Genomic DNA, 25,996 nt, shown 5'->3' with positions numbered 1-25,996 from the left:
ATTTTGTTTTTGCAATTATCTTAATGTAAACGCCATTTATGTTTCTTTGTTTTAAAATATTGAAACCTTTACTTACACAAATTATTATAAAACTTAAATGTAATTATGCTATAAATATATTTACATTTTGTATTGCAATTAATATTATCAATCTCTAATAATGGTAAACTCTCAAACTGTTCAGGGGGAATTAAATGCTTTTTAGAGCATGCTAAGCAGATTGATGAAATGATGAAAAAAATTTTAAATTAGAACTTGAATTAACCAAAAAAAACAATAAAATTTCCGATTTAGAGAGAAGAGTTAAGTCTATGGAAGAGAATTCCGCAATTTCCCACCACTTAAAAATTCCGGATGGATTACAGCTAGCAGAGTGAGTAAAAAGCGATCACCAGAGCAACTATCGGTAGTAAATGCAGCTGTCAATGAACAAAATGAAAGAAATATAAGAGCCAAAAATGTAATCGTTTATGTAATAGTCGAGTCAGACCAATCTTTGTAATCTGAAAAAATTGAAGATGATAATAATAAAATTGCAGAATTATTTAATAATCTTGGAGCCGAGGTTTAAAAAAAAAATGTGAGAAGATTGCAGTCAAAAAAAAAGGAAACATCGGGTCCAATTTTAGTTGAATTAGAAAATTCCAATATGAGAAACCCTCTTTTGTATCAATCAAAAAAATTAAGAAACATTAGTAACCTTAAAAACGTGTATATTTCACCAGATCTTACTGAAGCAAAGAGAATGTTAGATTTTCAATTAAGATAAGAAAGAAATAAGCTCAACTCTCTACTTGCTGTTGATAATACATTTCGATATGCTTTCCATGGAAACAAAATTGTCAAGTTTAAGAAACTACAAGCTGATTGACCACATTACATGTTTATATATGAATGCAACTTCACTAAATAATAACTTGCAATATTAGGTTACTTTTTGTATGGAAAAGATTGTAAAGATGGTAGAATTAGTGGTGGTGTTGCAATATACATAGATAACAGTTTTGTATCGTATCAAGTTAAAGATAAAATTCTGAGTTCCGACAAAACTGAGTAAATATGGGTTGCATTTGTTATTTGTAATGATAGTTATTTATTAGGATGTATATACAGACCAAATGAATTAGTTGATATGGAAAACTTTAATAAGGTATATGAAACTGCAAGATCCTATGTTGATAAACGCATTTCAAGGATATTATAATTATGGGGACTTTAATTTTCCAAACATTAAATGGTTCAAACGTGTTAAAAAATTGATTGAAAACAATGATAGCTCTCATGAATACAAATTTTATGATATTTTAAATGATCACTTTCTCATTCAGCAGGTTTCTTTTCCAACATTTCATTTATCAAACAATGAATGCCTTAACACTCTTGACTTATTATTTACAACACAAGAGAACAGATTATTCCAAATTGAATCACATCCAGTTTTAAGAAATATTGAAAGAGGGCGCTTAGTTCTGAGTTGCAAAATTTTGTTAGATCATAAATATTTTATAAATGAGGAAGTAACTGTACAAGATTATAGGAAAGCAAATTTTGATTAAATTAATAGACTGTTTTCCAATGTGGATTGGTTAACGTGTTTTAATGGCAAATGTGTTCAAGAAATGTATAATATATTTATATTTTACATAAATGCTGCGTATAAACTATATATTCCAATTAAAAAATTAGATATTAATAAGAAAAAGCGAATATAAAATAAACAATGATCTTAAAAAATTAATAAAATTAAAAAAGACCCTTATATTTTGCAACTGTTCCTCAGGGAGGAAAGTTTCTTCTTTTGTGAATGATTACAAAAAATTTTGCAAGATAGTCAAAAACGAATAAAGTAAAACTAGATAAAATTATGAAAAAAACCTAGTGACATTGGCTAAGAAAAATCCAAAGTTTATTTACAAATATGTGAATAGCCAACAACAGATTAATAACTTAATAAAAGATTTACAAAATGAAAATGGAATTGTGACAAATGAGCCAAATCAGATTGTAAATGTACTAAATAACAAGTTTCAAGATGTATTTGTTTGTGAGAATGACTTTAATATGTTAGCATTTGCGTCTACAACCAATAAAAATTTGGATTTTGATATAATCTCATACAAAGATATTCTTAGTAGATTAGAACATTTAAATACAGAAAAGTTGTGTGGAGCAAATTGCATTAAACCTTTAATCTTAAAAAAATTGCACATATGAAATAGCACATATATTTACAGCTTCGATTGTACTTAGTGAATTACCTGTTTAGTGGAAATTAGCCAATATTAGTCCTCAATTTAAAAAAGTAAACAGTCGCAGTTGAATTATTGTCCAATTTTACTCACTTTTGTACCTTTTAATTCTAGAAGGGGTTGCGCAAGGTTTAATTACCTATTTTCTAAATGCAAATAACCTTCTTTCTAAAAATCAACATGGCTTTGTTAAAAAAAGATCTTGTTCAACCAACCTTATTAAGACATTAGATGCAATCTTGTTATCTATTATTTATCTCAGAATGTACCTGTAGATGTAATTTATTGAGACTTTGCATAGGTGTTTGATTCAGTGCCCCATAAAAGACTACTGATAAAACTTAAATGTTATGGGATCTCTGGTACATTGTTAAAATGGATTAAAGCATTTCTTAAAAATAGAAGATAAAGAGTTGTCATGGGAGAAATTATTTCATCTTGAAAGGATATATTAAGTGGTGTACCGCAGGGCTCAGTTATTGGCCCTTAACTATTTATTATTTATATTAATGATTTGCCTGAGAACTTTGTTAATATTTCAAAAATTTATGCTGATGATGCAAAAGTATTATCAAAGACTGATTGTGAAGCAAGTGTTAATCTATTGCAAAATGACCTAAATAAAGCTGTCAACTGGTCCAATAAATGGCTATTAAAATTTAATTTTGAGAAGTGTTTGATAATGCACTTTGGTAAAAATAATAATTGGTAATAATTATTTTATGTAAAATATACCAAAATATACCTATATAAGTATGACTGTTGCTGAAAAAGATCTTGGTGTAGTATTTATCACTGACTTGAAATGGAAATATCAAAAACTCTATGCGCAAGTAAAGCAAATAAAGTTTTAGGTATGTTGAGGAATCGATTTTAAAGTTTAAATAGTGAACTACTAGAAATTATATACACAACTTTTAAGGACCGTTAATTAAACTCGTTGTATCTGTGTGGTTTCCATGTTTTAAAAAAGAAAATAATCTCTTAGAAAAGGTACAGCATCGTGCTGCAAGAATAATATTGCTACTAAAAAAACTATGTTATGACAAAAGATCAGATAAAATGGGTCTTTAGTTGTAAGATGGATACAGGGTGACTTGGTTAAAATGTATAAGTTATTCAATGGAAATGAAAAAGTAAATTTAATTAATGAAATTTTTCCAAGAAGTTATCAATCAGCAAGAGGTCATCAAATAAAATATAATCATGAAATAACAAGTTTTTTGCCTTAGCATTATTTTTTAACTAACAGAGCATCTCTTTACTGGAATCGACTACTTACTGATGTCGTTAATGCAGTTTCTGTGAATTCTTTTAAAGCTAAACTTAACATATGCATTTTAAATAATGTAACTATGCTGAATAATGATATAGCTCTCTAAGTGTACTTGGTACACTTACCAAATTATCAGTCACAGCTCAAATATATTACTATTGCTATTACTAACATTTATTTATCAATTATATTTAGAATCTAGATAAGCACTGTATGGATATATTTCCTTTGTTTTATTTTTTAAAATGCTGAGTTTTATCTTGAAATTTTTCTGACAAAGTTTCATAACAACAATAGAAATATTTGATATTACCCAGTAAACATTCTATAGCAGAATTTCAGTGAACCTATATAGGTACTTAGAGCTTTCTACTGTAGTTTTGCTTATCAGTTACTTAGTGGACTATTGGTGGCAGCCACCAAAAGGATGTTAACCAATAACTAGCAATTTTATAGCATGTGAAAAGTTATTGGCTGGCTGCCTATGGCTAATGCCACTAATGATCTGTTGAATAACCGATGATATAGGTTCACTGTAAATTAAAAAATTGTTTGCTGGGTATATAAGCTATGCTAGCATTAGGATATTTAAATCTTTCTAAAATTAAGTCTAGCCAGCAGTTCTTTTTATGAACTTTTTAAAATAAATTAAATTTCTATTTGACGTTTGTTGAAAGTATGAAACCTTATATTTACTTTATAACCTTATATTTACTTTATAACACTTCTTATTATTACACATATCTTCTTATTAACAAATTTAGTTATACTTACATTTTAAAAGAAAAGGATATTTTAAGTATCAATTAATCCCAAACTTGAAAACTATGTTATTTACTTGTTGGTTAGTTAAATATAGTGGTGTAGTGTTAGAGCGTTGTAAGTGAGAAGTTTTGAGACTAATCCCCACCATGTAACTGGCAGTGCTCTCAGCACGTTTTTTAGCGCTGTAAGCTTTTTCAATAAGACTCATTTTATAAGGCTTGTTTTTTCAAGTTCAAGGATTGAGAGAGTTGTAACAGAAAAAATAATTAGTAGACTTCTTAAATGTAACAGCTCCTTCAGCTTTGGGGAGGTAAGCACAATAAAAAAAAATTATCTGTGTTTAATGTTTAAAAGTATCAAAAAAAAAAAAAAAGGAAATTGTTAATTAGAATTTTATTTTTCTAATCAAATGTTTTTATAAAGATAGTGTTTATCAACTATTTTTTCTTTAAGTTCATTTTTTCTTTAAGCATCTTAATTAATTTTGTAATAAAAAGTTTTTAAAGATTTTTTTTATAAATATTTTATAAATATTTAATTGACAGTTTAATGTAATAATTGACAGAACTATATTAAATGTATTATTAAAAGATACTAACAAACAAAATAAAGTAATGCAATTTAGTCTTTTCTTCAATTTAGTGTACATTTTTTTTCTTGATGGGGTGATTAGACGCTACTACAAGTTTTACTTTCCTGTAAAATCTAAAAGATCTGAAAAAGAAAAACTCACAAGGTTAACAAATGAATATGTCAGTTGCCATAAGATTCAAAGGGTCAAAAGTTTGAGGAGTATATATTAAAAGGTTTTTGATATTAATAAAACTGGTGGAAACTAGTTGTGTGGTTTTTGGATCAATAAGGACAAAGCTTCTAATTATTGAAAAGTTTGTTTTGAAATCTAAGACTCAGTCAAATGAAGCACCTGTGGCACCCAGTGGAAAGCAATTCAACAAGAGCTCAAAATGAATGACTGTGCTTGTGTAATTATTGTGGATTTGTTTTTGGAGATGAAATGGATTCAAGAAGATGACTGGCTAAGCTGTTAACAATATTATAACTGGGCTCATAAAAGTTGCAGTACAGTCATTGGCAGTTTCACTTGTTATGGCTGCCAATCAGGAAATCTTCAAAGCAATACAAAAAGAAAAAAGTAGAAATGTTTTAAGAGAGTTTCCTGTTGATGTGGGACAAAAAAATATTTATTTTAATAATTTTTTGTTAGTATATTTGTAATACTGATATCGAGCATGTTTTATTATGCATTATGTTATAGTTTTTAAGTTTTTTCAGTTTTCATGGTATGAGATTTAAAAATGTTAGTCAGTGATTGACAAACAGTTAGTCAAAAACAGTCAGGTTAGTCAACTCCAAAAAGCAGTTTGATATGTTGCAAGCCTATTCAGTTTGAAATTGCAGTAAATTATTGGCATATTTATAGGTGGTTAAAGGTATAAGGTGCTATGTGTACAGCTACCCTAATTCGGTACAGAATTTAGACCCAAGCAACCTGGCTTTGCTTTGAAGTTTATTGGGTTAAACTTAATTACATTTTCCAATATCAAATGGACTGTGAATTGGAAAATGCATTTTTCAATCTCAATTTATTGGGGCAATATGACAAATTTAAGGACTTTTTTATTTTGTTTATTTGGGTATGTTTTTATCGTAATTAACTAATTACCTTGGCGGATATTAAATAATTAGGGTATGAAATACATACTAACAAAATATTAGTGAGCTATGACTGGTAGTCTGTAAGAAACAAGAATTTTTGAAATGTTTGCCATGTAGCCCCATCTTCCCCTATGTATATATATATATATATATATATATATATATATATATATATATATATATATATATATATATATATATATATATATATATATATATATATATATATATATATATATATATATATATATGTATGTATGTATGTATGTATATATATATATATATATATATATATATATATATATATATATATATATTTATATACATATATATATATATAACTCCTAACTAGTTGTCGAAAAGTTTTTCCGTATTTTGTTGACACAAAAAAAAATTAAAATGCAAGACCGGAATTTTTTTATCACTTGATAGACTGCCTGCCCCAACCAAACCCTTAATCAATGTAGCAGCACTCCCTTGTAAGTCAGGCTATAAGATAGTTGATGCAGCACCACTCTGTTGCGAGTCAGGCTATAAGATAGTTAATGTGGCAACACTCCCTTGTAGCAGCAGGCTATAAGATAGTTGATGTAGTAGCACTTTCTTGTAGCAGCTGGCTATAAGATGTAGTAACACTCCGTGCATGATTTACAGTAAGAAAAATAAAAATAAAAACATTTTGTTAAAAAAAATAAAAATAAAAACATTGTTTATATTATTAAAAACATTCAGAATGTTTTTAAAAATATTCTGGTCAATTAAACTTGTGATTTTGCGGTTTTTTTAAAAAGTGATTAAATTCCAATTAAATTAATGGTTTTTACTTTGACAATACGGAATTGTGGGATGAAAGTCAAAAGTAATTAAAAGTGACGTATTTGTTGACAAAAGAATCATTTTTTACATACATACATAATGCATATATATACATACACCTATATGCATTATGTATGTATGTATATATTAGGTTATATCCTGATGTAAATATTCAAATATCATTAAAACAATATGAAGCTTGTGCATCTTACTTTGTGGGAACTATTTACTCTTCTATTGATGCTAAAAGAATGCAGGTTAAATAACTCTTTAAATACTTTTTACGACTTAATTTTTAGTTTAACAAATTTAAATAAAGAACATATTTTGTTGACAGATTAACAAAGCTAATGCAGTGATTATATTATGCAACAAAAAATGCATCAATCCCAATGAAGAGGATGCTGCAAATATAACCAGGTTTTTTTTTACCTAATAAAATTGTTTGAAACAATTAGAAAATAATAAGATCAAAAAAACTATAAGTTATAAAAAAAACAGTAAAAAAAAACATGTTAACAATTAAATTAGTTTAAAGTTTTATTTAGAGTGATTGCAGTTAAAAATTATCAGGAGCAAGTGCGTTGCATTGTTCAGTTACTGATGAGCCAAAATAAGGTAAAATTAAAGTAAAGTGTGTATATGTGTAATGCGGTAGTGGTGTAGTGGTAGAGCGCTCGCTTTATAAGCGAGAGGTTCCGAGTTCGATCCCCACCATGTCCCTGGTACTACCGCGCTCAACTTGTTTCTCCGCGCCGCGGCCTTGTTCATCAAGGTTCGTGTTTTGGAGTTATAGAGTTGAGAGAGGGTTATAACCACAATTAAGTAGCCTCCTCATCTGTAGTGGCCTTCTGGGCCTTGGGGAGGTGAAATGACAATAAAAATATAAAATAAAAAAATATATATACTTAACTTTTGATAAAATAAATTTTTTATATAATAACTTCCTCTACAGGCCTCCTGGATTGTAGTAGGAGCCATTGCAGTCTAGGAGGCTGCTAATTTTCCTAAAATATTATAATATCTACTCCTAAACTCTATGACATTCAAACACAAACCTTGATCAAAAATGTTTTATGGAGTTTTAAGTGTGTGGAGAGTCGGATTTAGCATGTTTATATCAGGAGCGTGATAGGGTTTGAACTCAGTACCTTTCTTATATAGTATAAGTTTTAAAAATGGACAGCTTATTATTAAATCATTACTAATTTATTTTACAATATAATTAAGATGCTTTTGATGAACTGCCCACAATGGAAATCTGAGTATGGTGATGCAATAATCTGTATTAATGAGTTAAAGCTTGGTCTCATGGCTCAATCTTGCAATGCACTAGGATTTTCAACATTAGTTGGAAATATGCTAGGAATGCGAAGAAATCTGGTATATTTATTTATATTTTTTATTTTTACTGTATCTATAATTGAAAAAATCTATTAATACATAAAGAAAAACAGAAAAATAAAAACATTTATCTTGTATTTCTTGGAGATTTCTTTTTAATAATTGCAATCAAGTTTCACATAAAATCTGAAAGTAGGCCTGAAATGTTTCAGAAAATTTTATAAATGGTTCAGGCTGTAGACAAAATTGTTGATCTTAATTTCTCAAGTTCTGGAAAACAGCTTTTTAAAACAGTAATAAATCAGTTTTCATACAAATAGTCATTACCAGTCATGAAGTAACAAGTGGCTAACCCTTGTTATTTCATGACTAGTAATGAGTATATAGAAAATAACTTGTTTATAGGTTTTATCACTATGATATTTGTATTCAAACTGATTTATTTTAAACAGAGTTATTTAACTTAGGTAGTTCAATTTATAGAAAGAAAATATTGGAGATTTTATAACTTCAAAATGAAACATGATACTGCTGAAATCTTTGAATGAAATCTTTTCAAAATGAAATAAGATTCTTTACTGGCTATTTACTTATTATTTCAATGACTTTAACATGTTCTTAATAAATAGTAATGTTGTTATGTAAGTTTCATGGCATATTTTTCATGTAGTGTTGTGATTGAAAGTATCTTTATAGTTAAAATGTTCTGCAAATTACATTGAAGAAAAATAGAGTGGATACTTTTCAAAGTATTAAAGTGACTATCAAATACAAAGCTTTAAAAACAAAAAGATTTAAAATGGCAAGATATAGTTGTTATTAATACAATCTTTAGTTTGATACTAAATAAATTACTTGTTGAGCTTTTTTCAAAAGTTTCAAAAAAGCGAGTAACAGATTAAGATTTCTTGCTAAAGTATTAATTTTACAAAGTAGTTTACCAAAAAAATTTTATCAAAAATATTTTACCAAAAAAATATTATCAATAAAATTTCTTTCTTAACTTGTATCTTTATTTCTTTCTAAAATCAATGTTTTGTTATTATTGACTTTCAAAAAGTCTGGTTTTTTTTTTTAATACATTTAATGAATTTTAAAATTTTTTGCTTTTTGAAAAAAATAAAGGGAATATAAATGAAGATCTGCAGAGTATATGGTGGAAAGTTTTCTACTTTTTAGATACCTGAACATATTCCAGAAAACGAACAATGGAAAGTTGCTTATATGTTAGGGGCTACCTATGAGATATATTCAAGCTATCTTTCTAATTCATTTATTGGCATGACTTTTCCTCAGGCTGTTGAGTAAGTATTGTGAACTTTAACGTAATAATTATTTATCTGATATTAACTTATTAACTTATTTTTTGACAGTTTTTAAATAACTAAAATTAAAAATAAAAATTTTTTCAACAACTCAATCTTTATTTTTGTCGATTTAAAATTTTGGTATCTAAAATTTTATTTTCATTAAAAAAGATTATGCATTTTTTGATTGAATCAAGAAGATGATTGCTTAGTTACGGTTATTGCTTAATTGAATCAAATCTTTTTAAGCAAAAAATTTTTATTATTTATCTATTTTTACTTAGCAATTTCTTTAAACTAAAAGTTTCTCTAAACTGAAAGATTTTTGATAAAAACATTATTTTTATAAAGAAAAACATTGTTTTGTTAACATATATTCTTGATACCAACATCCCTAAAGTCATTAACAATACCAAAAAGACAAGCTATTTTTTCAAACTAATATTTAAAATTAGCATATATAATTAAAGGTTTACTCACTTTGTTAACTTTGAGCTCTGCAGCACTCACTTTATTTGTTGTAAACTATCTTTACTTAGTCATCTGTATGCAGTAATCCTTATTTCATTAAAAATCTTTTTCAACTATTTATCAGAATCATTTACCTCATTTTTACCTCAAACCTTTTTATTTTTACTTCCAACCAGCACTCTTTCTTCACAACATTGCCACCACTCTTTTTTACCATAACTTAATTATTTTCATTATTGAATTTTTATTTTTATTTTTTGTCAAACAAGTTTTAATTCATAACAAAAAATCAATTTATATTTAACTTCAGTGAGTCTTTTTCAAAATAAATCTATAGTTTGTTTTTAAAATAAACATATTTAATAATAATTTTTTTTATTATAAATAAATTTGATAATAATAATAAATTTTTTTAATCATAAATAAATAACTATAATAATAAAATTGCTCAAGAAAAATAAAGATAAATAAAAAAAAATAAAAATAAAAGTGAAAAATAAAAGCTTATATCCAAGAATTATTAGTTATATATCCAAAAATTATTATTTTTATTTAAGCTAAAGTTTTGTTTTTTTTCAAACAAACATTATCAGATTTCAAAATCAGGGTTCAAAAAATTAACTGCAATGGTTTTTTTTTTTGTTTTTAAAATTTTTAAAAAGTAGATGAATATGTGCTATATACTAACTTAACATTAAATAAATGGTGCAAAAATGGGCTTGAATTTTTATTAGGAAATGGTAAAGTATTATGTGAAAATTGCTGAAAGAAATAATTTTTTAAATTAAACAAAAATTTAAAAGTATTCAATATTCATTATGAAATTTTGTTTTTCTATATGCTTTTTAACCAAAATTTGTTTCACATAACAGTAAGTGACCAGGGTTAGAATTTGACCAGGACTGGGTTTGATAAATGTTTAATAACATAACTAACAGTGAAGAGATATATTTGCAACTTTTTTACACTGAATTGTAGCTTCAATTTGGATTTTTCATAATGTTTGTGCAAAATATTTTTTCTAACATCTTCCTTCGTCATTTTTAAGACGTATTTTAAGTTAAATGGGAAAACTAAAACATTTTTTTGAAATCATGCTTTTTTTGAAATTGTATTGCATTGCTAACAAACACAATTAAAAATATTTTATTACAACCACTGAAAAAATTGCATATTTACTCTTTCTTCATTCTATTATTTCTTTCTTTATTTACTCTTTCACATTTATCTAGTGTAAAAGCTTTATATGCATGTATATTTATAAACATCATCATGATCAATCATCATTATAGTTATCCTGATCATCATGATCATGATGATCATCACCATGATCATGATCATGATTGTCATCATGATGGTCATCATGATCATGATGATAATGATTGTGATAATTATCATAATCATGATGATGATGATGATCATCATCATCATGATTATGAGGATGATCATGATCATCATCATGATCATCATCATCAAGCTTTAGCTTTCACTGTTCATGATGTTTCTGAAATAAAAAAAATCTCTAGCATTTTTGTTCCTTAACTAAAACTCGTTCATACCCTATGTAATGTAATCTCTACAAGTTTTCTTACTTCTACCTTTACCATTTTATCCTGTATTTGCTACCTTTCTACATGCTGATACACAAGCCACATTAATCTTCTCTGACAAATATTGTTTGAGACAATGTTTTTTCTAATTTCTCTAGTCTAAATTTATGACTCCTTTTTTGGTCATGTTAGAGCCACACACCCATCTGATCATCTTCTCTTTTAGAATATAATACACCATATAAATACTAAAGTTTATACAAATATGTAAAGATTTTGTATGCCAGAATCTAAATAACTAGCAAACATATATATTTATATATCATATTTACAAAAACGATAATTATTAAACGCTGTGTATATAAACATTTTAATTTCTTATTGAGGTATTTTATTGAGATATTGAGTTTTTTCAAAATTTTCCTTAAAATAATAAGTTTATATTTTACTTGAATGAAAGAAAAAAAGAAGATAAACAAGATAATAATATATTAGTTAAGATATATTAGAAAAATTTATATAATGAGATTTAATAAATACAATTGTCATTTACTTTAGTTTTAATAAGTAAAAAAAATAAAAATAGTAGAGGTTTGTTATAGTTAACTTAATAAATAAGTTAACTATAACAAAGAATCCGAAGATCCGAAAACAAAGATCCGAAGATGAAACAACCAAATTTATATTACTCTCAGAAAAAGCAAATAAGTCTGGTAAATTTTAACTCCTTAAAGAGGTAAGGGGAAGAGGTTCAAAATATGCTTGAAAAATATGTTAGTTATTTATTTAGAAAAATATATTTATATATATATATTTATATATATATTTATATATAAATGTATATATATATTTATATATATATTTATATATATATTTATATATAAATTTATATATATATTTATATATATATTTATATATATATTTATATATATATTTATATATATATTTATATATAAATTTATATATATATTTATATATATATTTATATATATATTTATATATATATTTATATATATTTATATATATATTTATCTATCCATATTATGTATGCATAAATGGGCCTCCTGGATCCAAGGAGGTATGAAAGCTTTTATTCCTTTTTGTCTGTTTTAATTAAAGCCTCATTTTACTCCACGTTCTTCACTTTTTGCAGTTGCTATATTGAACTGTAACAATTTTTTTCACTGTTTTTGCAGGATTATCTTTCTTGAGAACAAATGCCTCTTTATTACTAAGCAAGAAATAAATTTAAATAGTCCTGACTGAAGCTAAGCTCTGTTATTATTAGTTCACTAAATCTTATCTCAAATTTTAGTACTTTATCTCACATGTTAGATTCTGAAACTTGTATAAAATCTTTAACAGAATCATAACTTAAAGAAATCTTTTATTCCATCTCTAACTTATTGGCTTAATCTTACTACTTCTTCCCAGAATAAGGCAGTGTTATTTGCATATAATTTCCCACTAATTTGACTCTTGAATCTCTTGACCATACACTATTATTAACCTATTGTTAGATATCGAAGTTACTCTGATTTTACAATGCCAAAGTTGATTCTCAATTTTAATTTTTTATGGCTATTGGAGCAGACAACATATTCATCATAGTGTTGCAAGTCTTCTTCAGAAATTTATTCAATCTAAACAATTAAGCTAAACAATTAAGTGCTAAATAAGTAGTTTCAGAATTTAAAAACTAAAGTAAACACTCTGTCCTCTTTAACTATCCTAAGATTATTTTTCTATCTAGTATTAGTTTCTTCATATAAAAGTTTTAAGATTATCAAATCATTTTTTCTAAACACAGTATTGAAGTCATTCTTGAAGATCTATACTCTTCTTTATTTCCAGTAACTTTAGGGGTATCCCAAGGTTCTATCTTTGCTCTTGTATTGTTTCTTATCTACGATAACAATCTTCCTGAAGTTTTACATTTAAGGTGACAACTCAACTTTATAAATCTTGTCTTGACAAAAAAGTCTTCAGTTTTTGATTGCTTATGGCGGTGGGGTATTGTCCAAAATTACTAATTTTTTTGAATTTGTGTAGTTTAACCACTTTTTCCTTCCTAATTGATTTTTTATACTGATTTCCCATTACAAAATTTTTTTTTAATAAATATTAAGTCTTTGACTACAATATCAGTAAAAGTGATTATTTTGACTAAACAATCAATTGTTAAATTAAGTGAAACCATTATTGTTATTAAAGGTAGAATCTATGGTGAATATTTTTTTTTCATTTTATCAATAAAATACATAATCACAAAAAAAATTCATCCGGTAATTGTTTAAAGGATTTGTTCATTTGGTAACAGATAACCCTAACCCCTACCCAACCCTAACCCTAACCCAAACATGCTCAATGTGTTCAAAAAATTCACCAACTCTGTTGTTACATTTAGGACCCTACTGTCCAATGTTAAACTCAATGGAAACAATCTGGTCCAAAATAAAAAGTAATATTTAAAATGCCATTCACATTCCACCTGTTTTCAGTGCTGGAATTGTGGAACAGTGAATACACTATTTGGAAAAAATTGTAATTGCAACAAAAAAACAATAATTAGGAGGTGATTGTGAACATATTGTACAACATACAACCACGCATTAATTTTGAAATAAAATGCACGTATTAATTTAAATTTAAATTTTTATACTATTTTGTAAAAAAGTTATTTGTGTTTTATTATTCTTCAGAATTCTCAATTGAATTTTTCACAAACAAAAAAAAAATTTCTAACTGACACCCAATATGATTTTCTTACTTACTACCAAAACCACAAATGCCTTTTTTATGACTTTTTTATTCTATTGATAGTATATTATTATTTATCAAAAACCCACCCAAATGGCCACCTTGCTCAAATTAGGATCCAAACATTAATTACAAGGTAAATTAAGGCAACGAAATTAAAAACACAAATAACTCTGAGAATTATAAACTTTTCTTAATTACAACTTTTATGTTTTAAATTACATCTTACGTTTCTTAATTACAAATTTTATCTTCTCAATTTCATTTTGTTTTTCTTAATTAATCAATCAAAAATATATTTTTCACAAAAGATTAATACTGCTAACAATTTAGTATAAGTATTGCAATAATATTTTTGTGAAGAGACAATGCAAATAGTACTAGACTAATTCAAAGCAGAGACCTTGTAAAAAAATGAACAAACAAAATAATAATTTAATAATATAAATTAAAAGAAAATTTAACAAAAAAAAACTACTACTACAAATAATAATATAACAGACAAAAACAACACAGTGACTAAAGGAACAAAAATTAAAGTCATCTATATATAATAATAACAATAATAACAATAGTAATAGTAATATTATTAATAGCTGATTAAAATAATGATATAATAAATAATAATATTTAATACTATTAATAGTAGGCGAAATAAATATATTACAGAGTAAAGACAAAAATTATTGAGTTAGTGTAAGATAATAGGATGAAGAAAAAGAGGTAATACCAACTAAATATATAATATAAATGCTAAACATTAAAATAATAATTTAATTAAGTGTAGATGTTAGGTATGGTAATGATACTATTATATTTTATGAGTAGCTGTCAAAATAACTTTATTTAATTTTACTAAAAAATGCAGATCTTGAATTCAAGTTTTCAGTTTTTATGGAGTGGGGCGATTGTTTCACTTATTTTTGCATCAATGCTTTTACAACTCTCAAATTCTCAATTACAACTTTCAAGTTCTCAATTACATCTTGAAAAAGTGTATAAATATTTTGGGTTGTTTCATGTATTAATGTATAATTCATACAACTACAACTTAAAAATTTTCAATTCAAAATTACAAATTAAAAATTTCCAAAATTTTCTACTATCAAGATAACTTTTTAGTTTTTTAAAAATAAAAAACTTTTTTTATTTTATCATTATTGTTACAACATTTTATTCAACTTGCTTTGATGTCTGTTTGTTTATTTTGGTGTCTGTGCAAAACAAACACGAGGTCAGCAGTTATAACGAAATAAATCATTAAAAAAAGTAATTAAAACAAACAATAAACTACAAACTTTTAGCGATTTAGTTTAGCGTATATAAACTTTCTTAGCAGTCTAAAATGTAAATAATAAAAAATATATAAAAAAAACATTTTAAAAATGGACTAAAAAGTATAAAATAAACTATTAAATGAGACCCAAGGACTTTGTGTACGAACACAACCTGAAATATCCATTAAAGTTAATGCCTTAAAATGTTGGGCACTAATAGGAACAAGTTGTACTTAGTTCCTCAACAGTTTCACTCATTGACTTTAATGGATATTTCAGGTTGTGTACGTATGCAAAGTCCTTGGGTCTCATGAAGTAGTTTATTTTTTACTTTTTAGACCATTTTTAAAATATTGTTTTTAAAAAGTTTTTTTTATATATTATTGTTTTAAGTTTTAACTTTTTTTATTTCTCTCTATATATTTTCAAAAGTTAAAGCTTTCTAATTAAAAATATAAAGATGGTTACAAATTTAGATATTTCATGTTGTCCTATGTTACTTAATTTCATATTCAAATGCCACATTGTGTTGGCACTAAGAATAAAATTTGTACTTTACATTAATAATATTAACTCTGTCAATTAATCAACAGTTCTATATTTTTTTGCAGGTTGTGTTTTGAAAAATTGAGATTGATGCTGATAGCGGTCCAAATAAAGACAAAAAATGGAAAAGAGTAATATTTATTGTTGACATGAATTTTTTAATGTAATTGATAATTTAAACATGCTTATAAATGTGTTAATAAATGTATGAACTAAAACCCTGGGAAAGTGTAACATTAATATAAAGGGTAAAGACAAAACTTTTTTTATTTTTGTCATTATTCTTTAATATTAAAGAATATCAAAGAATAATGACAAAAATAAAAAAAGTTTTGTCTTTACCTTTTTTATTAATGTCACACTTTCCCAAGGTTTTAGTTCATGCACTGAAGCCCCTACAGATGGCTCTTTCATGTATATAATATAGTGGCATCTTGTGAGACTAATTAAAAAATGCAGAAGAAAAAAAGAAAAAAAAAGAAACTTTGATTTCCAATTTGTTGGACTTAATGTCTTAAAGTTTGTTGGTCCATTAAAGCAAATAAATATTTTTGTTGGTTTGTTGGTAAAGATTGATTGAGATATGGGCAATCAAACCCTTTTAGATGAAAGTCTAAGTTTTTTTGTTGATGTTTTTTTAAATGATTCAAAAATAGTAAAAATTCAAAATATAATAAATAGTTATAAACCAGTAGTTTACATAATACATTATTATATGTGTTGTTTAAAAACACAAAAAATTGAAAATGCAAAATATTATATGTTGAATAGAAATGGATACAAATCAGAATTTAAATATCAAATAGCACTAGCATAACATATTTGTAAAATAATTTACATGTAGAGTTATAAAGAATTTATATTTATTTATTCTGAGACAAATAAAGGTACAAAAATATCTAGTTATTTTATTATTTAAATGCTGCCTTATAAGCTAATTTATGGATAAAATAATTTTAGAGATTTAACAACTGTTTTGAATAATATATTCAGAAAAGACCACATACCCAAGTTACCAGAAATTTAGACTTAAAATATCTAAACGCAAGTTGGTGCTTATTTTTGCAAAAATTGCTTTTGAATACATTAAAACTTCATAGATTTCTTTTTTTTTTTTGTAAACAACCAGTTACAAATAAGAATTTGAAACAAGTGCTGCCTTAGACAGACATTTGGGTGAGTGAGTTTTTGCCCTGGTTAATTTGGCACTAATCTCCTCTGCTCCCAACCAGAGGCTTTTTTTGAAAAATATTTTTAATGAACAACACACAGTTTGGTTTTTTTAATTTAAGATCATTTTAGCTGCAACTTTATTTTCTAAAAAATTTATCAAAATGAAGAGGTTGGATCTATCTTCATTGATTTGTCTAAGTTTTTGATGCCATTGGGTTGCAATGACATTTTAAAAAAAAACTTCATGTGTTTGAGGTAAGTGCAAATGAATTGATCAAAACTTTTTTGGTTCTATTTATTCAACTGTAAGCAAAACATCTGTTTGATGTGTATGTCAAATATGATAGCTTATTTTACAAAAAGAGTAATCAATATTCTTAAAGAACAGAGAAGTTAATTATTAAAAAAATAGTATACAAATCTAACTTGAGCATTTACTGTCAGTTTCTCCTATTTTCAAGTAATAAACTATTTCATCGTTATTTTACAGCAAATAATGTAAGAATAATTTAGAAACTTAAAATTATTTGACATTTGACAATTAAAATGACAAATAAACTGTATCTTGTTTAAATTACATTAAGTTTAAGGGAAATTGAAAACACTTTTCAAAATTTTCAACATAGTTTTCAACATATTTCATACTTCAAACTTGTCAGTTTCAGATCATCAGAAAGAAAATCTAAATTTAAAAAGTTCAATTTATAAATCAAAATATTCGCAGGAAGTTATAGGTTGTTATTATTTATTTTTTTTTTCATTTTCTGTAAACAGGAAGTTACATAAGCTACAGTATTTTTGTAAAAGTTAATTATGTAAAGAATTCTTTAGAATATAGGTAATTTTGGTTTGGTCATTTGTTTTCATAACTTTTTAGAAAGTACATATTTTCATGTTTGCATTTAGAAATTAATTCTGATTTTTTATTTAATAAATTTTTTTTATTTAAATATTTTTTTTAATTAAATATTTTAAGTTTTTCTTGCAAACATAGCATAAACATTTTTTTCTTACAAACATGACATGAACATTTTTTTCTTGCAAACATAATATGAACATTTTTTGGAAAAATTATTATAGGCAAGAGCAGTTTTTAGAAGAAACGAAAATTAATTCAAAGTTAATATTTTTTCTTTTATATTCCAAACAAATTTTGACTGCATAATGCCTTTGAGTATTTTTTATGTTTAAAAGATTGTTTCTGGTTGACATAAGATTTTCTCTATTCACTTTCGGTTAAATTAATTACTGTTTATGCAATATTGTGGTTTTTTATAATTCTTTTTATACTTTTTGTAACTTACTTTGATAGTATTTCAATTTAATATTATGTGCAGTTTATTAAAGGGAAGAAAATGTTTGGGAAGAAAAGGGGATTAAACCAAGTTATGTTTCTATTTCGCTTTTTTGCAATTTTCTTTTTAAATTTTAGCTAAAAATTCTAAACCCACTTTTTTAAAGAGCGTCTTTATAAATAAGTTTGGATGAGTTAAAAATATTTTTGTTAAAAGAGTTCAGGTTTACTCTATTGTTAATTGAAATAGTAATTTGTTTTAGAACTTGAGATGGATGATTTGAATTTACATTAATATATAATAATCTTTAGGCTTTTTGAAGGGCTAAAAATGTATAAACCTACAAACTCACAAATTTCTGCACCATTAAAAATTCTCATTGTTACATCAAAGCATTCATGTGTATTTTTTCTTCCATGTCTCATTAAAATACAGTAAACTTTTCCTGCTGTTTAGTTAAACCAATACTGTCCTCTGCATATTCTGTTTGGATTATTGCAAATTCTATTGTTTTATCTAAAATCTCTGTTATAATTGAGGGGTAAAAATCATTAATACCAAATTGCATGACTGGGCATTCATTTTTATTGCTGTTTTTAGAAAAACGTTTTATCACAGCAATGTTTTCCACTAATGCAAATTTAACTTTTTTTTCAAATGATATTATTAATTTCATCCAATTAAGTTTTACTAATCCCCAGTTCTTTTTTTGAAGAAGCTAGTAGCTCACAAGGAAGTTTTTTTTTAAATATAAATTTATAAGCTTTTAGTGAAATAAACACTTGTACTGGTGCAACTGATTGAATTCTAGCATCTAACTTAATTACTTTTACAATGTTTTGAGCTTCTATATTAACTGCATTTACTAAGTTTTTAGGACTTTTACATAACTATTAGAAATATTATCACTAAGGATTTATATATATATATATATATATATATATATATATATATATATATATATATATATATATATATATATATATATATATATATATATATATATATATATATATATATATATATATATATATATATATATATATATATATATATATATATATATATATATATATATTTATATATATATATATATATAAATATATATATATATATATATATATATATACAGTATGTGAAAAAATTATTCATACCCCAAGCATATTACTAAACTTTGTTTTCATACTCTGATGTGTTTATTTTTTATTGCTATGAAAAAATAAGTATGTGTAAACACGATAATTAAGAATAATTCTGTGGTGATAATTAAGATGTTAAGCTATTATGTTTAGTTATATTTAGTATATAACATAAAAAGTGCAATTTTAAATACAACATAAGTATTCATACCTATTGAATTATTTAGTGTTGTAAGTTTATCTTTGATTGTTTTTGCTGGTAAGTTATTTAATTTTGTTTGTCTACACTATATACGTAAAATTTTAAATATTTAAATAACTTCTTTTTCTGTATTATGTCAAAAGTTTTCCAAAATGCCTAAGACCAACAAAATTAGTGTTGACGTACAGCAAATAATTGTTGATGATCATGAAAGAGGCTTTGGGTATAGAAAAATTGCTGAAAAATATAATAAAAGCAAGGCAATGGTACAATCAATAATACAAAAATATAAAAAGAATGCAGGTGTGCAAAATAAAGCACGTTCAGACCGTCCACCGAAAGCAACATCTCAAGAAGATAGGCTTATTGTACAAGAAGTAAAGCAAGAGCCTGTTATTTTTGCCAGAGCTATTAAAGAGAAACTAAATGTGAACATTTCTAAACAAACAATACTACGTTTGCTCTGCAGGGTTTTATGGATCCCGCGTCACAAAAAAACCCTTTATTTTGAGAAAAAATAAAAATAAATGCTTTGCCTTTGCAAAAAAGTACTTTTCAAAGACACTAGGTTTCTGGAAATCAATTTTATGGTCTGATGAAAGTAAATTCGAACTAAAGAATTCCAAAAAAAGACCAAATGTATGGATAAGAAAAGGAAAACCCTGAGATAAAAAAACTATAAAAGCAACCATCAAACACAGAGATAATAATGTACTTGTTTGGGGCTGTTTTAGTTATAACGGAGTTGGTAACTAAGTTCAAATTGAAGAAAAATTAACAGGAGCTGGATGTGTAAATATTTTGAGAAACAACCTTATGCCCTCTGTCAATAAATTGAGATTAACGGATCAATTTGTCTTCCAACAAGACAATGATCCAAAACATACTAGTAAAATTGTCAAAATATATTTTGAAGAAAATGAAATAGAATTGTTGGATTGGTCTGCACAAAGTCCAGATATCAATCCAATTGAAAATTTGTGGCATTATTTGGATGGCAAAGTTAATAGGGATGAGCACAGTATCAAAAAACAAAACTTCTTTTTAGTTTTGGAGACAGCTTGGCATAATATTCCTTCAAATTATTTACAAAACTTAATTGATAGTGTTCCTCATTGCTTGCAAGCAGTTATCGATGCCCACGGACTTCATACTAAAATTAATTAACAAATAAAACAAAAAACTCGAATATACTAAATAAAACTTTGAGAGGTATGAATACTTTTGACGCTTCCTAATATCTCAATTTTTAAATAATTTTCACTTTTTTTAAAAACAAGATTTAATTTTTCAAATATTATAGTTAATATTGCTAATAGTTGCTGCAACAATTGTATGCGTATAAAAACCTGATGATGTAAGCCACTGTTTCACTGCTTTAGTACCATGGCATGGTGCCCCATCATGTTGAAAGACTGTGGTTCCATGTATTTCTATAAAATTAGGCAATTTTTTTTTAAAAAACCTAAGTAAACATTGCCATTAATGGTAATTCCGTCTGGTTGTTTGACAGTGGGCAACACGTACTTGCTATTGTACCTCATTAGTGTTGGACGCCAAACTTTTGGTGCATAGGAAGTAAATTGTGTGAATGTTGACTCATCACTAAACATAACTTGTTCTAAATCATGCTCGGACCAGCCCTTGTATTTCTCACAAAATTGCAATCGATCTTTAATGTTTTTCAATGACAGCTTTGGCTTTCTTGTTGGTCTGCAGCTTTTCAAACCTTTTTCAGATAATCTTCTTCGAATAGTTTTGTAGCTCAGGTTTCTGCAGCTTTCCAGTAATCTACTTCTTATAAACCCAGACGTTGCACAAGGTGTGCATACAGCAATCCTATAAATTGCACGATCATCTTGCACTGTAGTTCTCCTTGGTCGGCCAGAGTGAGGGCGTGATGAATATGTTTTAGTGTCACAAATCCGTTTAAATGTTTTACAAGCTGCACCAGGTGATATATTTAAGATCTGCCCAATTGCTCTAAATGACTTGCCTTCGGATCGCAATATTTCCACCTGGGCTCGTTGAGTAACTTTCAGATCTTGTTTCTTACCCATCCTGTAATAAAAAAAAGAATAAATTGATATAATATAAAAAAAGAAATGATTAGTAATTATGTTTGCCTGAGTTAGTTCAGTATTTACAGACAGTATAGTTTCTTAATAATTTTAACATTACATGTACTGTACTGTATACCTGAATTACACACCTGTATACAGGTAAGCAATTACAGTTACAATTACAGTAATTTAATTCATTATTACTACAGTCATTAACTTATTTTACACATAGCAACAGCTAGCTACAGCTTATTATCACTCACTTTTCTACAAAGCTAAAGAAATAAAATATAACAACAAATTTATTTAAAGCGATACAAAATTAATCTTACCTTTATGAATTGCAGAGGGTAATAAAATCCAAATTTGCCTTAATTACTTTGTTTATACGATCAACTTTAACACGTATTATCAAATAGCCAATTACTTTAATATTATGCAAGCATCAATATAATGATTTACGGGTGCCAAGGTAATTTGCAATGAAATATCCTAAAAAATCACTAAAAATTACAGTGTTTCCAAACTTTTGTCCGTGACTGTATATATATATATATATATATATATATATATATATATATATATATATATATATATATATATATATATATATATATATATATATATACATATATATATATATATATATATATATATATATATATATATATATGTATATATATATATATATATATATATATACAGTCCCAAATTACTCTCTTTAGTAGAGTTTATTAGAAATTGATTTATATCTTGGTTATTTTGAAAAAAGTAAATATAATGAGGGTTGGTTTGACCATAATGAATAACACATCATTTTGAAATGTTTAGCTTTTGTGAAAAATAATTGATTGCTCATATACCAAGAGTAGACAATAAGGATTTAGAAAAATTTTTGTATTATTTGTATCAGAAGTTTCAGTAAGTTGAGCAAGATTGTTTTGCAGAGAATGAAGAGGAGCGACCCAAGAACAGAACCTTGAGGAACACTACTAAGAACAGAACCTTGAAGAACACCACTAAGAACATCAACCAAAACAGCTGAAATTGTTAATTGAAATATAATGAAATAAAGGAACTAATTCATTGAGTTTTTTATTTATTTTGAAAGATCTTATATTTAATGTGCAAAATCAAAAGCTTTTTCAAAATTATGACTACATTAAGAAAATAGTGAGATGCTATGGAAGATGAAGTATTATCAAAAGTCTCTATTAGATTAGTTATGCATGATTCATGATAAAGCTAAGCAATGTTGGTTTACAGAGAGTATGTTATTATTTTAAATGTGCTTTTAAATTTTGTTCTTTACAAGTTTTTTAAAGATTTTGCATGCAGCAGAAGTTAATGAAGTAGGTTAAGTTTTCAGCAAGTAATTTAATTTCCAATTTTTTATAGACTGGACTAATATTTGCTAATTTCCAGAGAGTGGGTATAATCCAAAATCTGAGATATAGAAAGCCAAATTGTTATTATAAATCTATTCAGGTTTATTATCACTTTTGTTTAACAATGGAAGTTTTCCAGAGCTTTCAAGAGTAAACATGAATTTGAATTAAGAAGATTAACTAAATCAGGAAGAGTTTCAATATTTCTACCTAAAGTGACTTTAAGAGAATGAACTCTACCTTTTCTTTAGCTGTTTATTAATATATTTGTAGAAAAGTTTTGGGTTCTTCTGGGATTTTGATAATATTTTTTTTCTAGGTTTGTTATCAACCCTATGAACAAAAAGTTTAAGCTAAACAGAAATGCTGTTGGTCTCTTTCTTGCTCAAAAATTAAAATATGCTGAAAGGTATTTTATTATTCTTTTATCATATTTTTATTATTGTAAATTTTATATTATTAATTTATACTATCATTATCATTTTACACTTGCAAATAATGACCTTTAAAAGGGTCATGGGAGCTGGGTATGATAAGTTTATTAACTTTATTTACCAAACTGTTTGACTTTTCTTGCATTACTTTTCTGTACTAACAAGGGAAATAAGCAACATCTATAAAATAAACAAAGCAAAAAGGTGACCGGTTACAAAGTCCAGGTTTGAGATCTAAGTTTCAAAGTAGCGTTATAACTAATTTTTGATTTTAAGCAATCAACAGACATTTCTGATTTCAGAAAAATTGTTTAAAAACTTAAAAAAAAAACTATAAGTTATATTACAATATAATTACTAGAATATAGTTTTAGAAAATTATTAGTTTGATTACAATATTTCAAATTTTATCTGCCCCTAAATAGTTTGAAACACCCAGAACCAGAGTTTCTTCAACCAGAAGACAATGCTAACTGCCAATAAATTAACATTTGTAAGTATTAAAATAGCACACTTTGTATAATCAGCTTTCTCCACTTCACCAAAAATTGTTTTGACAATAGATTCTTTTTCCTTATGAGTGCACCCTCACTAAGGATCATCAGGTTCGACATTTAGTATACCACTGCCAAGTATTAAAGACTATTTAAAAAATATCTTTTTCAATCTGAACCCTTAAATTTTCAGTTAATGAGAATCATTGAACATATAATGATAAGAAAGTTTTAAAAAACTTTGCCAGGTTGCTCTCTCCTCACAACTGAAAGTATTTGTGCAAAATCTTTACTCATTAGAGTAACTTTACCACTAAAAGAAATTTTGTTTGTACAAATATCTTGTAATAGCCTATAAATGGCATTCAAAGGATGTTTGAGTATTATAGAAAATTTTAGGTGATTTCCATTCACCAACATCCATTCACCAACAAATTTAAACTAAAACTTGATATTAATTTAAATGATTTTTAAAGGAATTCAGCATCAAGAATATAATTAAATCATAAAATTTATTTTTCTACCTGATCAAGTTAAGAAAATAAATTAATTCTATAATAAACGTCAATTAATGACAATGTATATATTATATATTGTCAAAAATATTGTTTTTTTTTGCATAAACTTTTGTTTCAGTTGCAAGATACTTTAATGCACTGTTCTCTGTGGAAATAAATAACCAATGATTCCAATCATCGGCAAGATGGAAAACATATTTTTTATTTTTTTTTTAATGTTCTTGATTTTTTTTAAATAAAAAACAAAACAGTTTAAGCAAAATAGACTTGTTAGGAAAAATTTTAAAATTTTTTTATATAATATTATTACATATATTACACACATGATTTTAACTCAACTTTACTTTCACTCATTTATACATACAAACGTTTATATATTGTTATATAAATATAATTTTTAAACAATTTTAACTTTAAGTTTACTTTTACATATTTAAATAATAATTAAAATTTAAATTTCGCTTTCTTATTATGTTTTACTTTCTTGTGAAAAAAAGTGCTAAAAACTTTTTTTTGCTTTTAATGGATATTATCAGCTTAGTGTAAAAGTACAACATACAAATACCTCAAGGTCACCTAAGACCTTATGTTTTATCCCATGAAATTTTTTTTTGAATTTGAAAGCAGTCAGTTTGCACATTTAATAACTGTAAAAATTTACATCATTTGCAGGCAGCTTTTTGAGAAAACTTCATAAGAAGTTGTAAATAATGATGTTTTAGTATTAAAATAATATTTTTCTGTCAGCCATTATAGTTGTTTATTTTCTGTGATGCAATAATTTAATTGGCAATAGCAATATTTACTAGTTTTTAATTGGCTAACAGTTGTTGTCTATAGGATAATGCATTAAAGTGATATCTCAAGCTTGAAATCCCTATCATAAAAAAACGATCAAAAAACTCAAAAAAGTTTAAAGAAGAGCCACTTAAATGATACCAGAACTATTACATCTGGGGTATAATCAAAAACTACAAATATTAGACTTTGTTAAAACAACTTTGGAGACTTTATGCAATAGTATAAGCAATATTAAGGTTTTGAATACATTAATATGAAGAAAGTTCAGATACAAAGCGTTCAATTACATGGCCTCCTGTATTAAAGATTAAAAATATCATGTTGTATCAGAATTTGTTAAAAAGTGCTCAAGTTGACAACACTTCTTTACAAACAGTATTGTTTTTGGACAAAATAGTTTACAGCCAATAGTCTACATCAGTTAAAAATTTCAAATCCAAACCTAAACTGA

The 25,996-nt window shown here is 25.9% G+C and overlaps 1 protein-coding gene across 4 annotated transcripts in view; it reads left to right on the top strand.

Annotated features, from left to right (window-relative positions):
* LOC105848876 (calcium-activated potassium channel subunit alpha-1) overlaps positions 1–25,996 on the top strand; it is a 108,370-nt gene that overhangs the window by 61,837 nt on the left and 20,537 nt on the right. For 2 of the 4 annotated variants that reach the window (XM_065795296.1, XM_065795298.1), the window contains 7 exons: positions 6,935–7,040; positions 7,121–7,203; positions 7,332–7,401; positions 8,014–8,166; positions 9,307–9,431; positions 16,104–16,169; positions 23,618–23,707. In XM_065795296.1, the coding sequence (XP_065651368.1) occupies positions 6,935–7,040; positions 7,121–7,203; positions 7,332–7,401; positions 8,014–8,166; positions 9,307–9,431; positions 16,104–16,169; positions 23,618–23,707 (693 nt within the window). The remainder of the gene's footprint in view (positions 1–6,934; positions 7,041–7,120; positions 7,204–7,331; positions 7,402–8,013; positions 8,167–9,306; positions 9,432–16,103; positions 16,170–23,617; positions 23,708–25,996) is intronic. The other 2 variants (XM_065795299.1, XM_065795297.1) reach the window with 1 other exon arrangement.

The sequence above is a fragment of the Hydra vulgaris genome, chromosome 04, assembly GCF_038396675.1.
Source record: "Hydra vulgaris chromosome 04, alternate assembly HydraT2T_AEP".
NCBI classification, from domain to species: domain Eukaryota; kingdom Metazoa; phylum Cnidaria; class Hydrozoa; order Anthoathecata; family Hydridae; genus Hydra; species Hydra vulgaris.
Note: the sequence above shows the minus strand (reverse complement) of the source record. Positions and strands in the feature narration are given on the sequence as shown.